Here is a 21113-nt window from a genome sequence, read left to right as displayed (position 1 = left end):
TCTTTAGGGTTCTGTTTGTCATCTTTTAGAACTCTTTTCCTGATTTCTCTAGTTGTTAGTGTTCTTTTCCTCCTTAAATTGTATTTATTTATCAATCATATTAAATCCAGTAGATTATAAACTTCTTTAGTGCACAGACTGTTTTTAATTATTTCTTTTGTACTTTAGTATCTTTAGCATTAATTAAAGTAAACATTTTATAAATGTTGAATTAAAGTGTGACAGCTCTATTGTTTAATACTTTACCTGTCTTCCTATAACTTCTAGTGGCCTGGTGACATTATTTATATTCTTTTAAGAAAGCTCCCACTTGTTTGTAGCATTCTAAATCTCTTAATTTTGGATCATTATTCATTTTCATTAAATCTTGATTTGTAGCATCTTTTTAAGAACGGGAAATTTGCTTTTTAATCTCTTTCTCTTGAGAGTTTTCAAATTTTCCCTGCTCCAAATCTCTGGTTGATAACCAGAATCTATTTCTTTTAATGCTTTATTTTCAGATGGCAGCTTCTCCCTTTGAAATCCTATTAGGTAGCATTCTAAACAATATTAACTTTTTCATTTAAAATTGGTTAAATCTCATCTCTAATCTCCTTTAATGAATTCCCCAAATTACCTATATAGATTTACACATTATAGGTGCCTAAATAAAGGACCTCCAAAAGTTGCATAGATTGGTTTAATTCCTCAATAAAATTAACTTAATTCTATAGTATTGATCTAACCAGCAATTCAAGCCAAAACTTTATCTTTCACCTCCATTACTTATGACTATTTTATCCTTTTTAAAATACAATGGAATTTTTTTATTTGCCTTTTGCTTTGGTAAATAATAAAAGATCAATTGTACATTCATTTAATGAGAAAAGAATTTGTTAATAAAGTATAAAACAACTTGATTTTTTTCACTTATATAGGATAAAAACAATTAGATATTTTCCCAACTTCTTTCCAACATTTTTTTTTCTAATGTACATTTATTTTCTTTGTGAAAATAGGACAGAAAAAGAGTGCTCGCCAATATCATGTACAGTTCTTTGGTGATGCTCCAGAAAGAGCTTGGATATTTGAGAAGAGTCTTGTACCATTTGAAGGAGAAGAGCAGTTTGAAAAATTATGTCAGGAAAGTGCAAAACAGGCACCCACAAAAGCTGAGAAGATCAAGGTAATCAATGTTGCTAAAAACTTTTAGAAGAGAATTTTTGAAAATCTTGTGGGTTTTTTTTTTTCTTTCTTCAAGTCCCACTGATGCCCTTATTCTGGTGTGGAGAGATTCCTGGGTTCTAGAAGCCTTTGCCAATAGAGCACAACTCTTTTTTTCCTTTCTTTATAGTGATATTTTATTTTTTCCAATTACATATAAAAATAATTTTTAATATACATTTTTTAAGTAAAAATTTTTTGAGTTCCAAAATTTCCCTACCTTCTCTCCCTTCTTATTTTCCTTTATTCTTCTTAAAATGGTAACCAATTTGCTATAAGTTATATATGGAGCACAAGCTCTTGAGAGGTTTTGGGATTCTAGGCCTGGTGATACATCAATACATTATTTGTCTGTGGTCAGGTAACCAATCTTGCCAAGTTTGGAGAGGCTTATTCACCAGCTTATTCACTTATTATGGCTGCAAATAAATTAAGTTTTTATCTATATCCTCTCTCAAAAACCTTTATCCAATGAAAGTACATATCCTTGGAAAATTGCTATAGCTAGTATTTGTTTTAATCTTGTAGAATCTGCAAGAATTTTTAATCTTGTAGAATTCACGAATGTTTGAATTGTATGGTATAGAGGTTAATTGTGTTTTTTTTTAATTTTAGTCTAAAAATATTTTATTAATATCCCATAATTTCATAATATGCACCTTAAGAAACTTATCATAGACTCTGTAATTAACCCAAGGTAAATACATATTTTCTGGGAATCTTTTTCCTTCATATGTACAAAAATCTTTTTTAAAAAAAAATCATTATAGCTTTTTATTTACAAAACATGCATGGGTAATTTTTCAACATTGACCCTTGCAAAACCTTCTGTTCCAAATTTTCCGCTCCTTCTCCTCACCACTCCCCCCCCTTCACCTCCCCAGATGGCAGATAGTCTAATACATGTTAAATTTATTGAAGTATATGTTAAATCCAGTATATGAATACATATTTATACAGTTATCTTGCTGCACAAGAAAAATCGGATCTAGAAAGAAAGAAAAAAAACCTGAAAAGGAAAACAAAAATGCAAGCAAACAATAACAGAAAGAGTGAAAATGCTATGTTGTGATCCACTCTCATTTCCCATAGTTTTCTCTCTGGGTGTAGATGACTCTCTTCATTACTAAACAATTACTAAACTAAATTCATCTCATTGTTGAAGAGAGCCACATCTATCAGAATTAATATTTGTATAGTCTTCTTGTTGCCATATATAAAGATCTCCTGGTTCTGCTCATTTCACTAGTCATTTAATTCATACAAAAATCTTAAAATTTAGGGAGGAAAATAGAAAACTTAACACAAATTAGAGATGACGTTCTTGACTGTAAAATCTGTTCAGATGTTTTGCTAGTAAAATAAACTTGCCATTCTTTATTACTAATTTTGTGTCTCTTTTTTTTTTTTCCCCAGCTGTTGAAACCTATATCAGGAAAATTAAGGGCCCAATGGGAAATGGGCATTATTCAAGCAAAAGAAGCAGTGAATATGACAGTAGAAGAGCGGAAAGCCAAGTTTACCTTCGTTTATGTTAGGGACCGACTTCATCTAAATCCTCAAGTAGCTAAAGAAGCTGGTATTGCAGTGGACCCATTAGAAGAAGTAGATGAATCTTCAGATGTAAGTGAAGAAACCGCTCAAAACCCAAAGTATAAAGAATTAGGTGTCCCCAACAAGAGGAGGAGGAGATCAAAATTACCAACTTGTCCTGATAACCAGGAAAGTGATTCAGGGACTAAAAACATTACTCCTCAAAGAGCAGCTGAACAAGCAGATTCAAAAAGAGGATTGGGCTCTCCTATTGGTAGAAAGAAGGCTGCGGCATCTACTCCACGAAGCAGAAAGGGAGATTCAGGGTCTCAATTTTTGGTCTTCTGTCAGAAGCACAGAGATGAGGTTTGTATTCTATTGAATTTATAAATTTTATACTGAATACATAAAACTTACTATTCTTTGAATTTGGGAAAGTTATCTATAAAATTTAGATTATTTTCTATGTTTGAACATTTCCAACAAAAAAACTTTAGAGAAAATAAATTTTATCATTTAATGATGAGAATCACCAAAATTGAAATATTTTTATAATTTCAGTATTTAAAGAGTTATCAGCTTTTGGGTAAAAATAGATTATAACTTCTCCTCTTGCATGTTTGTCAAATTGGTACTTTGAGGTGTAGGTAGGTGAGATGAGGGAAACTGAAATGGAGGAGTTACTTCCTGGGTAAAACTTTCTTAGATTCAGGTAGGTGTTGAGGTTTTCTATATCAAAATAATATATTATTATTTTAAATTTTCTCATGGGTATTATTGCTTCTAGTAAATAAAAGAAAAATATTAATGTCAAGAAGTATTATTTTTTCTTAAAAGACTTTCAGGGTAGCATTGTCTGTATTTAAAATACCATTGTAATTTCACTAAGCTTTTATTTTTCCTTTCATTCAACATTTTTATCAACCACTTACTATTCTAGCCACAAGGAAAATATAAAAATAACAATACAATCATATAGTATTTCAAGACACAGTTCATATCTTCCTAAACATAATCATCTAGTTAGAGGTAATAGGATTTGTACCTAAATATTATGTTCTTTTTTTGGTGGGGGGGGCTATCATAAATAAGTGAATAATTTGTATAAATTAGGCACTATGAGTTTGCTAGATGAAAAGTTTACTTTTAGCTTTAGCTCTTAGGAACAATATTGTGGAGATGGCATTTAAGTTGAATCCTGAAAAATGAGAATTATTTTAGGAGACAAACATGTAGAGAGAAGAGTGCTTCCAACACAGAGAGTGGTATAAAGTCGGAAAAGTGCAACATGTGGTTAAGGGATGAAAAAATAGTCCTTTTTAACTGGAGAGTAGAATATATAAAAGGGAATCATGTAAGATAAGATTAGAAAGTTATGTTGGAAAGAGGTTTTGTCCTCAATCTCATTTTACTTTGAAGATAATAGCTGATAGGTAAGTATCATAGTTCTTTTGACTTACTTGCCGGATCGTAGAAAGTAAAAATATGGAAATGAACTGTTAAAAAATGGGGGGGGGAGTATAAATAATATATTACACTTGTTTGAATTATCAAACTTAAGAAATGGGATAAAGTAAATAAATTTAAATACATTAAAAGTTTGTCCCCAAAACAATCAAGAAAAATCTTAGATTTTGGGAGAATTATGACAAATATGAGAGAAAAAAACTTTTAACATCTAAAATTTGGAATCAGTAAAACTAAGAATAGCATGAAATCATATTGTTAGAAGAAAAATTGTTTTGAAAAACATTTAGTCTAGTTAACGCATAGAAATATAATTTCACACAGTTTTGAAGTATATTTCATAGCTACCAAACTGGCAGAAATAAAAGCAATAATATAACTTGCTGGAGACGTAGGCATAGTTATATGCATACCGGTACAGCAAATTAGCAGAATCTTTTTGGAGAAGTATCTAGTTGGATACAACCAAGTCATAAAGATCAAATCTTTTGGCCCAGTGATTACATTTAGCATCAGTTCATATATGTCTTTCCAGGCTTTTCTGAAATCAACCTGCTTATCATTTCTTATAGAACAATAATATTCCATAATATTAATAATATAATTTATTTAGCCATTCTCCAATGATGGGCATCCAAAGAGGGCTACTACAAACATTTTTGCACATATGGATCCTTTTCCTTTTTTTATAAATCTCTTTGGGATACAGACCTAGTAGAAACACTGATGAATCAAAGTTTTATAGTTTTACAGTTTTATAGCCTTTTCAGCCTAGTTACAGATGGCCCTAGACAATGGTTGGATCATTTCACAACTTCACCAACAGTGCTTTAGTGTCCCAGTCCTACCACATTCCCTCCATTATTTATCATTATCTTTTCATGTCATCTTAGCCTTTCCTAAACATTTCAAGAAATTATCTTTGCTTTTGTGTCCCCTAAGTTAGATTGCTAAGATTGAGCAGTTGTTGGAGCTCGAGCAATAGCCTAGGTAAATTGACTGTTTACTTTAGGGTAGTTTGAGTTTGAGAGTAGTGGATATTAGAATATTTGTATAATACCATTAAGTAGTACCCTTTCAGTTTTAGGGAGGAAGGGGGTTGAGGTAAATGATCTGAATTACATAGATGTAAAGAGAGATGGGTAACAGATTGTCTTTATCTTCTGAGGAAAAACCTTACTAAGTATGAGGATAATCATTACTAGTAGGATGGCCATTTGATAATTAATTCTTAGGCGGATAGAACACCAACCCTGAAGTCAGGAGGACTTGAGTTCAAATCTGATCTCAGATACTTATCTCCTAGCTATGTGACCCTGGGCAAGTCACTTAATCCCAGTTGCCTTAGCAAAATAAATAAATAAAAAAATTAATAATTAAAGTCTATCAACTTAAAATATTAAAGGAAATTTTTAGATGATCTTTAGTCCTGTGTGGCCCTCTTCTACTTCTGCAGTGACTATAATATAAAAAAAAAAGATGGAAAATATCTCTAACATTAACTTAACTATGGGTATTCTGTGTCAGATGTGTCCCTTATATATCTGTCCTTGATTGATGATGGACAAATGGACATGCTACTATAGGAAATGAATCACTTCAGTATTGGCATTTTAAGTATAAACAAAACCAGAAGACAAAAGGAAATTGTAACTAAATGGAAGAATGGTTCACAGGTTCTCCTTAAAGAGCAAATAAAGGACTTGCAAAATCAAGAAAAAAACATTGTTTCTTGGGACAATTAGCCATCTCTCAGTGCTGTACTCATGATAAATATTTGCAAAAAGACCATAAAAATAACAGCAGTTGAGGCATTAACAAATGTTTCAGAAGCAGAAAAATTTTTTTCTATGAAGAGCTTAATACTCTAAATCAAAATATAGTACATCTCCTACTTTGCCCCCCTCCTTCATCATGTTTAGGTATATCAGGGCTTTGGTTGCTACTAAAGAATGATATTGTAGAAATGATGAGATTAAGCAACATTGATGTGGTTCTGTAAACTGGCTTGGGAGGAAATAAGAGTATATGAATGGATCAACAGAAGCTTGAACTGAAGGCCCGAAGACCAGAGACAGAATTGGGTGTAGTAGGCAAAATGTCAAGTTAGATGAGTTTTTTCCCCTTATCTGGTCTGTTTTTTTTTTTTTTTAAATGTACTTTATACTTTGTTTTATATATGATAAGTTAAGTAAAATTAGAAGCATTCAAAGGCCCTGGCAGCAGCAATCTGAATATAAAAACACTCCAGCCATCAGCTTCAGTTCACACCCAATCCCCAAGACCATGCCCTTTTTTGAGGAGTCATGTGCAGGATCTGGCCTACCATTTTTGAGTTTTAGATAATAATCAGCCATTAAAGAATAGGTAAGTCCAACATTAATTGACTTATGTTTCTGGCTCCCCTTTTATGCATTCTTAGGAATGGTGTATCTAACATGCTAACATACCAAACTGTGACTTTCTTAGAACTTCTAGGTTCAGAGTAGCCTATATACAGTCTAGATAATTCCTGAATTTAGGAGTAATTGGGCATCCTTACATCTGGTACATATTTTATTATGTATTATTTGCTTATGCCAAAATAAAACTATTCATAATTGAGTATGTTCTGTCAGTTTCTGTGGAGAATGTTTCTATTATGACAAGCAATTTTAAAAATACTTCCTCAAACAAATTATACTCTTAGGTTTATCAGTCAGGAATTTGATAAACCTAAAAGCATAATTTGTTTGGGGAAGTACTCTCTTTTAGAAAACTGGAATCTAATTTGGCAGAATTGGATTTAAATCATCATCTTAGATTCTCTGCCACAATAAACTTAAAAGTGGGTGTAACCTGAATGTAACAGATTATACCATGGAAAAATATAAGTACAAGATGAGCGCTTTTCAGAGTTACAGCTAAGAAGGAGAACTCTAGTTTAAACAAGGAATGCAATAAATAATTATTTAAAATTAATTTTTAAAAACTAAAAATCTTTTGTATGAATAGAATGGGTGAAAAAATGAAGTTGTGGATTAAGGAAAAAATTTGCATCAAAATATTAGTGAATCTGATATATAAAGAATTGATAAAAATATTTTATACCAAATGCCATTCACAAGTAAATAAATGATCAAAGGATGTAAAGTTTTGTAAGAGAATTGGAAGCTATAAGTAACAACATGAAAACACTGATAGTGAAATGCAACTTAAAATAAAGTTCATAATATGAAAATTGGCAAAGATTGACAAATGGAATGGTCAATGTTGGAGGGTTATGGAGACAAGTACACTGATGTGCTGTTGGAATAGTGAAATAGTCTAGCCATTCTCAATTTCATTTTGGAATTATGCAAGAAAAATGACTTAAACTATCAAGTGAATCTACTACTGGACATAGGACCTTGAGAAATCAAAAAACAGAAACAAAGGTGCTATGTGGATCAAACTATTTGTAGCTATACCTTGTGGTAGAAGAAAATTCAGATTAAAATGTGTGCTAATAGATTGAGGAGACAGATGAAAAATAACATTTTCTTAATGTAATGAAGTATTATCGAATGACAAACATGAAAGCTTGAGAATAGCATTGAAACATCTAAATGAACTGACATAGAGCCAAGGAAACAGAACCAAGAGAACTGTTTACACTGTGGCTAAAACAATGTAAATGAAAAGATTATAAAGAAGTTGAATTCTGAGTAAATGAAAACAGATGGACTATAGTTATAGTACCTCCCTCTTCATAGTAGAAAGGCTGGCAGCTACTGTATAGAATGTTAATAGAGACTATTGTGTATGCTGCCTTGTATGAGCACCATATTGAATGTTTTACTTAAGTGCTAATCTTTGTCACAAAAAGTATTTAAAGAAAAAGAGTGGAATAGATTGAAGTAATGTGAGAACAAAAGAATTCAAAATTTTAAGACAATTTAATAAATCTACTGATTGATTTGGGAAAGTCAATGTTACACACGTATCAAATGTGTCCTTGATGATGATATTAGAAGAGGCAGACGTATGTTCTGTTGTAAACCACATAATGGCTATCACACAATTGACTGATAGAAATAAAGAATACAAGATCCCTTATTGTGCTTATTTTATTATAAAAATATTTGATTTCGTAGAGCAAAATACTGCCTTAGATGTCACCCATAATCAATTGTTAGTCAGCCCTCAGCATTTGATCATTTATGTAATTTTATTCATACTGCACATTTGACTATGCATGCAATAGAGGGGAAAAAAAAGATAAAATGTGTCAGGTTTATACTCATAAAAAAGCAAAACATTCATAAAAGTACTTGTGAATTCATTCTATAAAGTGCTAATGTAACCTTTCAAATGCATGATAAGGGAATTGAAAAAATGGAAAAATGATTTTTGTGGGAAAAAGAGAGAGTAATAATCTTAGTGAGCATCCTGCCTATCCCCTACCTATGTTATGCCTCTAGGCTCATAAGCCTGGTCCACTTTGATCCTCTGATGTGGAATCAGGGAATTAGGGCAATCATTTAAGTTTGGGCTAACTATATAAGAAAAGCCAAGTGCATGAATTATGTTACATACTTGGATAACCTATAACTTAAACTTGTCTTAGGCATACACTACAAGTAGAAAAAGAAATGGCCCAAGAATAAGGAGGGAGAATAGACTAGATTGCTTTTGGGAAATATTGAAGCTCTTCTAATGAACCCAAGGAAACAAGAAAAATACTATTAAAAATACATATGTTTATATGTGTGTATTTACAAATTTTTACATAAAATTCATATAAAATTTATGTAAATTTTTATATAAAATTTTTTTCACGTGAAAAATTTTATATTTTTTCCAATTACATATAAAAACAATTTTAAAGATTTTTTTTTAACATTTTGAGTTTCATATTCTCTATTTACTAGAGAAGGCAAGCATTATTTTCCCCTTATAATTCTATTTCAATTTTTTCCAATTACATGTAAAGATACTTTTCAGCATTTCATTTTTGTAAGATTAAGAATTCCAGATTTTTTCTTCTGGGACCCCTTCCCAAGATAGCAAGTTATCTGATATAGGTTATACATGCACAATTACGTTAAAATATTTCTTTATTGGTCATATTATGAAAGAAGCATCAAAACAAAAAGGAAGACCATAACAAAAAAAATTTGAGTAAAAATAATACACTTCAATCTGTATTCAGTCTCCATAGTAGTTTTCTCTGGATGTGAATGGCATTTTCCATCTTTTTAGTTTTTGGAATGACTTGGATCACTATATTGCTAAGAGCTAAGTCTATCATAGTTGAACATTGCATAATGTTGCTTTTATTGTTCTGTTCACTTTGTTCAGCATCAATTCATGTAAGTCTTTCCAGGCTTTTTCTGAAATCAGCCTGCTCATCATTTCTTATAAAACAGTAATATTCCATTATATTCATAAACCATAACTTATTCAGCCATTCCCCAAGTGACAGGCATGCCCTCAGTTTTGAGTTACTTGTCACCACAAAAAGAACTGTTATAAACATTTTTGCACATGTGGGTCCTTTCCCCCCTTTTATGATTTCTTTGGGATACAGTCCTAGTAGTGGTATTGCTGGATCAAAAGGTATTAGGTTTTCTAGCCCTTTGGGCATAGTTCTAAATTGCACTCCAGAATAGTTGGATCAGTTCACAACTCCACCAATGATACATTTATCATTTTCTTTTCCTAACCTATTAGCCAAACTGATAGGTATGAGATGGTACCTCAGACTTGTTTTAATTTGCATTTCTCTAATCATTAATGATTTGGAGTATTTTTTTTTTTGCATGGTTACAGACAGTTTTTATTTTTTATTAAAAAATTTTTTTTGTTGTTTTCATTTCTTCATCTGAAAACTGCTTGTTTTTGTATCCTGTGACCATTTATCAATTGAGGGATGATTTATATTCTTATAAATTTCATTCAGTTCTCTATATATTTTAAAAAATAAGGCTTTTGTCAGAACCATTGGTTGTAAAAATTGTTTCCCATCTTTCAGCTTTCCTTCTAATCTTGGTTGAATTGGTTTTGTTTGTGCAAAATTGTCTTCATTTAATGTAATTGGTATATTTGTTTTGCATTTCATAACATTTTCTGTTTCTTGTTTGGTCATAAATTCCTTCCATTGTTAAAGATCTGACAGGCAAACCATTCCTTTCTCTCAATTTGCTTATAATATCACCCTTTATGTCTAAATCATGTACTTCTTTTAACTTTATCTTGGTATAGATATGAGATGTTGGTCTGTGCCTAGTTTCTGGAAGGCAAATAATTTGATATAGATTGCACACATCGAATCATACAAAACATTTCCAAATTATCCAAGTTTCAAAAGACTTCCCTCCCCACAAGAAAAATAAAGTTTTTAAAAGAGTGTTCTTCAATTTGTATTCAGATTCCATCAGTTTTGTTATTTGTTTTTTTGCTAGGATAGATAACATTTTTTATCCTAAGGCCTTTAGAATTGTCCTGTGTTTTTTTGCTAGGATAGATAACATTTTTTGTCCTACGGCCTTCAGAATTGTCCTGAATCATTGTATTGCTTAGTATAAGAAGAAGATGGATCTCCTTCCATTTGTGTCCTTGATCCTGTCTCCCAAAAGTTTGCTCCAGGTTCATTCTCTCCTTCTCACATATTTAATCTCTTACTCCTTTCTCATTTCCTACAAATGTACACAATATTCTCTGTCCACTAAAGCAAAGCAAGGAAACTAATGGATGAATTGGTCAACTATGGCTTCAAGATTGTAAGAGGAATAGAAGCAATACAGTTCTTCATCATATAATAATGCTGTTACTGTGTATAATGTTCTTTTTGTTCTACTTAACTGTCCATTAGTTATGTCTTCTGAAATTTGCTCGTCATTTCTTAAGGCAGAGAATAAAACATGTTTAGCCATTTCCTAATTGATAGACATTTCTTCAATTTCCACTTCTTTGCCACATAAAAATAGTTTATAATTTTTTCTATATATAGGTCCTTTTCTCTTTTAAAAAAATCTCTTTGGGATAAAGATCCTAGTAATTGTGTTGCTGAATCAAAATGTTTGAAAATCCTTTGGACTTCCAAATTGTTCACCTAAAGGAAAATTCCATATTTTAATACGGCTTTTCATTCAGTGATGGAAAGGTGCATAGTGACTATGCAGGCTGCAACACATTGCAGAAAGAAACATTAAAAATTACGAAAAGCATGTCATCAAAGAAATGTATGATTGAAGAAGATAATGGAGCTTATTGTTTGGCAATAGAATGAAGAATTATTCATGGACAGCCTATGTGTATTTTATTGGTATCAAGGAGACTCCATGAAGAGTTCCCAGTACATTGGGTTGGCCTCTAGAGGCAGGCTGATATAAAAAGGCAGGATGAATTGTGTTCTCTGTTGGAGAAACTACCAACATGGATGATATCACAGATCCATTTAAAGTACTGGAAGAGAGAATAGAGAATGATAATCACAAAGCACTGGAGTTGTTTTCACCCTTATTTCTAGATTGTCCTTTTTGCCATTAAATAATCAGCAACCTTCCTCTCTTTAAGGGTCTACTCCATCTATTTTTATCATCCACCTCAATAACCTTGTCACCAATCATTTAGTGCATACTAGTCATTCTGTTTTGCTCAAGAAGCTTCAGTTCTCTACTCATGTTTTTCTACTCCCCTCTTCCAATCTGTCTTCATACTTCAGAACTTTAGAATACATATACTAATATTTCCTCAAATAACCTGCCGTCTTTTATCATTAGTTTCCAAACTCTGATGACCTTAATCTTCATTCCATTTCAGCTACATAAAATAATGTCACATTCTTGATCTAACCATAACCTATAATTTTTTATATCCATTATCTAAAACTTGAAGAATCCTTTTTTTGACCACAAATTTTTGCCTTTCAATCTCTTGCCTCATTCTTCCTAAACACATTCTTGATTGAAATCTTCAATCACTAAACTCTTTCTTTGTTGTATCAATTCATAACACCCTTCCTCTAACTTTATCTTTCCTTCTGTTATTGACCCCATAGTTGACTACTATCCATCAACTACTTTTGATTTGAATCTCTAGCTTTATTTTCCATCTTTGGTTATATCTTACCAAGACTGAACTTTGGGGGTTGGGGTTATCCATGCTATCTGACTTCTCTTTTCATTATCAAATAATATTGAATATATTTGGAGAAAGTCACACATGCTGACTATCTTCATCATAAATTTATTATCTAACCTTAAATGACCCTCTTTGTCATGTGACAGTCCTTTTTTTCTTCTCTATTCCAAATCTTCATTCTTCTTAAACCTCTTATGTGCCACTTCTTCCTTACTCTTTCAGCAGAAGACCTCACATCTTTTATTAAGAAGATAGAGATCATCTGTAGTAAGTTCCTTTTCTTCCTCACACTATACTTCAAATGCATTAAAAAAAAAACTTCTCTTTTCTCACTTGTTCCAGAATCTGATGAGGAGATGGATCTTCTTCCATTTGTGTCCTTGATCTTGTCTTCCAAAAGTTTGCTCCAGATTCATTCCCTCCTTCTCACATATTTAATCTCTTACTCCTTTCTCATTTCCTACAAATGTAAATCATCACTTCTTGTCCACTAAATCGAAGCAAGGAGAGCTCATGAATGAATTGGTCAACTATGGTTTCAAGATTGTAAGAGGAATAGAAGCAATACACAAGAATGATGCAAATGAGGACAATAAAAAGCATTAGCGAGAAGTCAAATGCTATTTCTTTAGTTTGTTTTATATCTCCTTTTTGCAATCAAAGTCCTAGAAAAATTTGGCAACATTTATTGCCTGAATTTCCCACATAGTTCCCATTTTTCAATATCTTGCATTCATTTTTTCCTCATCAATCAGTTGAAACTGCTTTCATCAAGATTCCTACAATTTCTTTTTTTTTTCCTCAATAGTATTTTATATTTTAGTTATATGTAAAGATAGTTTTTAACATTCTTTTTTTCTCCTTCCCCAAAGCAACAAGCTATGTATTATAGGTTATACATGTATAATCATTTTAAACCTATTTTCATATTAGTCATATTGTGAAAGAAAAACAGAACAAAAAGTGAAAATCATGAGGAAGAAAAAGCAAGCAAACAAAGTTGAAACTAGTATGATTCAATCTGCATTCAGTCTTTGTAGTTCTCTCTTAATGCAGATGACATTTTCCATTCCAAGTCTACTGGAATTATCTTGGATCACTGTATTGCTGAGACGAGCTAAATCTATTATAGTTGATCGTGACATAACTTGCCATAACTGTGTACAGTGTTCTTCTGATTCTGCTTACTTCACTCACCATTAGTTTAGTCTTTCCAGACTTCTCTGAAATCAGCCCATTCAGCATTTCTTATAAACAGTAGTATTCCATTATATATGCCATAGTCAACCATTCCACAATTAATGGACATCCACTCAGTTTCCTTGCACCAAAAAAAAAAAAAAAAAAAAGAGCTTCCACAAAAATTTTTGCACATGTGGGTCCTTTTCCTCTCTTTTATGATCTTTTTGGGATACAGACCTAGTGGAGATACTGTTTAGTCAAAGGTATGTACTATTTTATAGCCTTTTGGGCATAGTGCCAAATTATTCTCTAGAATGGCTAGATGAATCCCTAAATGCTAAGTTTAGTGTTCATTTTTTAGTGCTCATTCTCTTTGATCCATTTACATAGATTTCAGCATTGTCTTCTTTACATCCTTGTAGACATTCTTTGCTTTCTTGGCTTCTATGACATGCCTCTTGGTTTTCTTTCTCTGACCATTCCTTTTCAGGCTTTTTTACTAGATCATCATCTTCTGCATATTAACAGTTCTAGGGATTGAGGAATTTGATTTGAGTCTTCTTTCTGTATCTTGGTGAGTTCATCTCACTTGGGTTGAAATATCTTTATACAGAGAAATACCAAATCAATATATCTAGTCTTTGCATATCCACTCTTAGCTCCAAGTATATTAACTTACTGAATATTTTCCCCTAAATGTTCCATAGGCATCTTAAGTATTTCCTAAGAAAAATTCACATTTTCCTCCAAGGTTACCCTTTTCCACACTTTGCTATTTATGTTTTGTTGAGGATACTATCTATCCATCTAGTCCCTCATTTAGACTTCTTTGGTCCTTTGACTTTTCCCATTCCTTCACATTTACCTTCATAACATCTTTTATCTCTGTCCCACTTTATCCATTTAACTTCTACCCTAATTTAAACCCTCATCATCTCTCACCTGTACTATTAAAATGACTTTATAATTTATTTCCCTGACTCACCTCTCTCCAATCCATCCTTTTCATAATGCCAAACTGATATTAAAACATACCTATTTTTTGTCACCTCTTAATAATTTTTTCAATACTTTACCCAATTTGTTATTTAAAGACTTCCATAATCCAATTCATCTCCATCATGTTATTCATATTCTTTTTTAGCCACATTGACTTGTTGCTCATACATCATATTTTCTTTCATGCTTCCATACATTTGCACAAATGACTGCTATATCTAGAATATTCTCCCTCCTTACTTCTGCCTCATAAAAGATCGTGTCCTTTATAGTATAGTTCCATTTTTTTGTGTGTTAATCTCAAGTTATTTTCACTCCTCTCTTCTTGAAATTACTTGGTATGTATTTTGTATTTATCTTTATAATTGTTTCTATTATTTTGTATTCCTTGCATCTACAACAAGTGTTTGAATGTTACAGATGCTTAACAAATCCTTTCTTGGGTTGAATTGCCGATTAGTAAGATCTACATGGAAAGTTCCTTGCTACTAATCTTGTGGGAAATCTTCCTGAATTGTAAAAAAAAAGTCTCTACAGGTAGATTTTAGCTGTCAACAATGTGATCAAAATGAAATATGTCAAGTAGTGGCTTATATTCTGTAAAAAGATCTAGTTCCTAGCTATAAAGGAGGCTTAAGAACCCTACTTATAAAACAGTACTAATATTGTTAAGATGATAAAATTGAGGCTTATTTTCCATCACTAAAAATTAAAATGTTCTGTTTGAAGATAATTAATGACCCATGATCCAGAGGAACTTGCAGCTCATCTCATCTGAACAGAGAAGTGATATATTGAAGATACAAAATTAGACAAAAATTAGATACCATTGTGAAAGTTTGTTTTTCTTGACCATGAATATTGTTTAACATAGTTCTCTTTTTCTTTACTTTTTTTTTTTAAGTAGTTGAGAGCTATGGAGAGAAGAGAAAAATTATATAGTTGAATTTTTAAAAAAATAAGTATAATTGCAATATATAGAGTGATGGTGTTTTCAAAGACTTCTGTATTGTTGATGAAGCAAAATTTTTTTCTTCCCAATATTACTGGCTCACTAATATAATTATTTTTTAAAATTATAGTTTTACTTTTTTAAGTCTAAAGCTTATTAGAATTAATATCTATGGGGCAATAAATGCATTATTATTAGTTAAAAGCACAGTTTAAAAAATATTGCTTTTAATAAACATTTGTATTCACAGGTAGTTGCTGAACATCCAGATGCTTCATCTGAAGAAATTGAAGAATTGCTCGAATCACAGTGGAATATGCTTAATGAAAAGCAGAAAGCTCGTTATAACACAAAGTTTGCCATAGTGACCTCTCCCAAATCTGAAGAAGACTCTGGTAAACACAAAACTGTGCTAGTGTACTCTAATTAAAATTTATATGTATAGTGATGTCAAACTAAGCACATATATTTGAGATGTGTAGGGAAAGAAGTGGTTCACTGTTTTCCAGTTTTACTATGTGGTGTTTGTGCCAGTAGCAAAAAAAAAATACAAATGATTACAATAAAAAAGCACTCTCTGAAGTCTACATTTCTTGCTTATTGTTAATGAAGAGCTGTTTTATGTACATACACCTTCTGTTGTTTTGAAATTACAGGTTTCTCATTCTTCTTTTGCCTAAAAGCAGCTGCACTCTAGCCTTTACTATCTGCAGAAATATTTGAGAAAGGTTTGGAGAGGAAGAGTTGGGAAATTAAGATGTTTTCTGTGAGTGCAAATTCACGGATCATTTGGTGTATGAAAGATTTATAAACAGCAGTCATATCCCACTTTTGCAGACAACTAGAGCTATAATCCCAGGGAATATCTTCCAAAACCCTTAAAAATAACTTGTTTTACTCATGCTTTATATCTGGCAATATTAACAAATATAAATTATTCCTGGGAGTTGTCTTAATTGACATGTGTTTTTGATTCATCATTTGATGAATGTTTATTACTCTCTTGAGTAAGTTACTTGAAGAAAAAGTTATACAAAGCATATGAAGCTGGCCTGATCTTTAAAATCAAATGATCTTTGACCCCATTACTTCTTTATAGCACTCTTAAGAAAGAATTTTTCCAGTTTTTGAAAAATTTCAGTGTGACACTTTGCTTTGGGCAATGACAAGAATGAGGGTGTGTTTTACCAGATTTTTTTTTAATGTATAAAGATCATATTTAAATTGAATGTGTGTCCAAAATTATTTTGTTGGGAAATTAACAGTATTTTAAGAATCATATAAAATATTTGGATATCAGTTTAAAAAAACAAAAAAATTCTGTATCTCTCAAGGTTCATCATTGAAGAATATTGGAGAGACCAAACGTAAAGTGTTTCAAGATTCACCTAAAAGGAGATCAAGATCCAGAAGTAATTGCAATTTGTATTGTGTACAATTAGTTGACCATTTAAAAAAGTGATTGATTGTAATCACCCACATACCATAATATCTTCATTTTTTCTTTAGAAGCTATTGTCTTATTTTAAGGATTTTAATAGATCCAATATAAAATTTCTATTCAATCTGTGGTATTGAAATTGTTACTTTGGTCAGTGTCTTTTGCAAATAATGTGATTAGAATAGTGAGAGGGTTTTAGTAGTCAATAAGTGGAAATAATTAATTTTTAGACTTCTTCATGGGATAAATTAATTTCAGAAAAGTGTCACAATTTTAAAAGCTTGGCATGTTTGACTAAAACTAATAGAATACTTGATTCCCCTCCCAAAAAAAGTTAATCTTAACCCTGTAGTGTAAGCTGTGGATTTGAAATAACTAGCTTGATGATAACAAAAGATAGAAGTAACTCTTGCTTTTATCTTTGCTTTTTCAAAAAATGTTTCACAAATTTGTTTAAAAAAATTTTTGTGCTTAGAAAGCTAGTAGAATTTAAGTATTTGTTTGTAGTCCTCTTCTGCAAATGGTGTTTAATCAAAGTATTTGTTTTCAGCTGTCTTAATTTTAAAATTACTCTGGTGCTAATTAATAAAGATGCAGAATGTTCATGGCATTGACTATCTTACCTTGAGTATTAGTTTTTGAAAGTATTCAGAGAACCTATGTCTGGGCTACCTCATTGACCTTTAAAACTATTATAATTATAGGCATTTGAAATAAAATGTGATACATGAAAGGGATTTCTGAATAAATCACATAGTTTACTACAATCTAGAACAAAGATTGTTATTGACTATAATGGTTTAGTGATTGTAATAAGAGAAACATAATGGGGTGAGTGCTGGGCCTCTTCTTTAGTTTTAACTTTGTCAACAAAAGAAGTATGTGAATAGAGCAAGCCGGTTATCTATATATTATTTTGTGCATTAGAGAGGATAGGTAAATACAAGTTTGAAGGTTTTTCTTTGGGTATTTTTTGCCATCCAGCAGGTGGGTTTCTGGAAGCAACGTATAGTTATGGACATTTAATTTAACCAGGCATGCTTTACTTTTTAAGCTAATTTGTCCATACTTGATATGTCAATACACCTTGTGATTGTTGAGCCATTTTACTATTTTGTATTCTTAAAACATGCACTTAGTTGAGACTCTGTGCAATAGCTGTTTCTTTCTTTTAGTTTGATAGGTAGATAGATTATTCACCTGGATCTGGAAAACATATTTCTGATGCTCTGGGATTTAATTCTATAGTTATAGATACCAGCTGTTCTCAAAGAGTGGTATATTGGCAGAGGTCCCAACCTAGTGATGATTTTTAAAAAGCTTGGATTAGCTCTCTCAGCTAATGCTTTTTTAAAGCAATTATGTAAATGAAGACATTTTCTCCTTTAGTTAGAGAATATATAAATTTCCATATCAAGATAGGTCAACTGCTTATCAAGTTAAATGTCTGATTCCTTTATATGACTCTTAAATTGAATTCTTCAGGTTTTTTATATCCTAAAAGGATATAATGCATTTCAGATTCAGAGAAAATGTTAAGAAGTTGTTAACATACAAAATAAAAGGGAGAACACTTGTTATTTTAAGTAAGTCATTGAAATTCAAAGAATTGTAAAGAATTTGTATATGTATATGTACACACATACATATGTGTATACATACTTTTGTGTGTGTGTGCGTGTGTGTGTGCACATTTAATTTTAATGGGCCCATATTAAAATTTGTAAGATTCTGAAGTATTTTGGTACTGTTATAATAAAAATTATTACAAGATAAATCATCAGATAAAGAAAACATTCCAAAGCTTCAATAAATGACATAATAGGATGTTTGATGTTGTTCCTTGAAATTTTTGGTAAATTAATTTGGCCTGTAACAGCAAGGCCCTAGAGAGATACTATTATGATTAAAGAAACTTTTAAATGCATCGAGGAACATTTAAGTTTTTAAAATTTGCTACCCTTGATAGGTTCACAATACTTTTAATTGGGCTTTAAGAGTATTTTTTCATGTAAGTTTCCCCATCCCCCATTCCAAGGTAACTTACATGGAAAAAAAAGAAACCATACAAAGAGGACACAGCACCCTACAGAAGATTTTGAAGTTCAGGAACCAGCTAGGAAAAGACTCAGGATGGATAAACACAATAATCGGAAGGTAATTATATTATTGGATTGTTTGAATTGCTTATAAAAATACCAGTCACATGATTGATTAAATTTGTTAGTATTTTTATTTTTGATTCAATTCTGTGAAATTGGAATTTGTCATTATAATAACCTAGTCAGAAGATATTTATTTAGATATTTATCTTTGGGAAACAAATCTGATTAACCAAATGAAGATTTCACCAAGAGCATAATTAAATTGATGTTTGTGAAATTTGAGAATGTCATTATATAATACCTTATTTTATAATATTAATTTTGCTCTATAAAAGGGAGTCCTTCATAGATTGAGATTGATTTCCATTAAATCTAAAAGTGTACTAAATACAAAGAAACTAATGCTTTTTTGAAATCTGAGTTCATGAAGAGAGGAAGTGAAAGAGCAATGAGAGCTGATTTTGAAGTCAGGAAGACCTGTTTTTAACAAATATTGGGTCTGTGATTGTGGTCAAGTCCCTTAACTTTTCAGTGCACTGGGCAACTTTGTAATAATAGAGGTTACAGAAAAATTGAAGTTCAGCATTGGTAGGAGGACCTTAATCACTGGGATTTCTTTACACATCAATGAAATCACAGGTTTTGATTTCCTGCCTCAAAAATTAAATTCCTTACAGGTTTCTATAGGTTTTTTGAGAGGGAGTATAGTACAGCCTATTTGGAAATTATATCTTGGTTAAATCACAAACTCTTTCATTTTATGTAATTTTAGTCAAATTCTAGACATTTATTTAGTTTTTCAAAACTGTCATCCATGATCTTCAATAATATGTAAATTGATAATACAATATATGTTATATCTAAGCACTGATAAACTTTTTCCCTCATTATACAATACCATAGAGGAAAAGAATTGCCTTCTTTTATTCCAAGGATAAATCATCCATTAAAATAGGTGGATTATTTGTTTGATAAACCTAAACCTAGGATTTTACATATTTTGTGTATTGCAAATGTATTTTAACCTCTTGAAGTTTTTATTTCATGATATTATTTCCCATATATGTGTACATATGTTTATATATAAATTGTTTTAATATGAAAATATTTGAAAAGAATACCTTTACTTCATTCAAACACGGGGCATAGCATTATATATGAGAGTTGAATATAGGAGCAGCTAGATGGTGTAGTGGATAGAGCATGGGCCCTGGAGTCAGGAGGACCTGAGTTCAAATGCGGCCTCAGACACTTTAACACTTACTAGCTGTGTGACCTTGGGCAAGTCACTTAATCTCAATTGCCTCACCAAACAAAAGTTTTTAATTTATTTATACACATATGTGTGTGTGTATATATATGTTATACATATATATAAACTCTGCATGAAGTTCTATTTCTCACAGATCTGAAATAGTTAATGAATTTTTTTTTTAATCTTTTCTGTTTTTACTAGAATATATACACCTATTCTGAAAAATCCAGGGATGAAATTTATCATAAGGAACAAGAAGTCTTTCTTTTTTTTTTTTAATTGCATAGCTTATTCTTATATTTTAACTAATGTCTGTGCCTTTCTGGATGCTTTTGATTCATTGATAGACTGGATGGTTGGAGCAAACATCACTAGGTGGCACATTACTCCTGTTTGTTAGTAGTAGAGCTTAAATGTTTACTGGGTGCATACTTATAGTCCTTTCCAATTTTTTATCTTGAAATGAGACTGTTTATAAATCTTGATGTGTAAGGTGGCCCTAAGAAATGGTGTTCTCTTATGATATTTGTTTTAAAAGTCAATATTTTTATGAAATATTAGATAGTATTGCTCTTAAGGCATAATTCCTATTTTTAAATTTCAGAACATTGATATAAATGTATATCAGAAAGATTGAGCTTAGCACCTCATTGTAGTTCAGTTATCAAGAAGTTATCAGATGGAAATGGCTATTTTTAAGATAATGCTTCAAACATGCTGAAGCATAGTTCCACTTAACAGATTTGAAAAGGTATATTTTAAAATGTTTGCATTTTCCAGTCAACAATTTTATTTAATAAATAACTTAAACTACAAGTTAATTAACAGCCTGATTTCAATGAAAATGTTGATACTAACTTGATAATTACC

General features: G+C 31.3%; 1 protein-coding gene across 3 annotated transcripts in view; it reads left to right on the top strand.

Moving 5' to 3' along the window:
- Positions 1-21113, top strand: part of NSD2 (nuclear receptor binding SET domain protein 2) — a 123844-nt gene that overhangs the window by 44334 nt on the left and 58397 nt on the right. For 2 of the 3 annotated variants that reach the window (XM_051965984.1, XM_051965985.1), the window contains exons 4-7: positions 999-1165; positions 2620-3102; positions 15693-15837; positions 18922-19040. In XM_051965984.1, the coding sequence (XP_051821944.1) occupies positions 999-1165; positions 2620-3102; positions 15693-15837; positions 18922-19040 (914 nt within the window). Of the gene's footprint in view, positions 1-998; positions 1166-2619; positions 3103-15692; positions 15838-16776; positions 16855-18921; positions 19041-21113 lie in introns of all 3 variants that reach the window. The other variant, XM_051965983.1, reaches the window with a different exon arrangement.

This window comes from Antechinus flavipes, chromosome 6 (assembly GCF_016432865.1).
Source record: "Antechinus flavipes isolate AdamAnt ecotype Samford, QLD, Australia chromosome 6, AdamAnt_v2, whole genome shotgun sequence".
Classification (NCBI taxonomy): Eukaryota; Metazoa; Chordata; class Mammalia; order Dasyuromorphia; family Dasyuridae; genus Antechinus; species Antechinus flavipes.
Note: the sequence above shows the minus strand (reverse complement) of the source record. Positions and strands in the feature narration are given on the sequence as shown.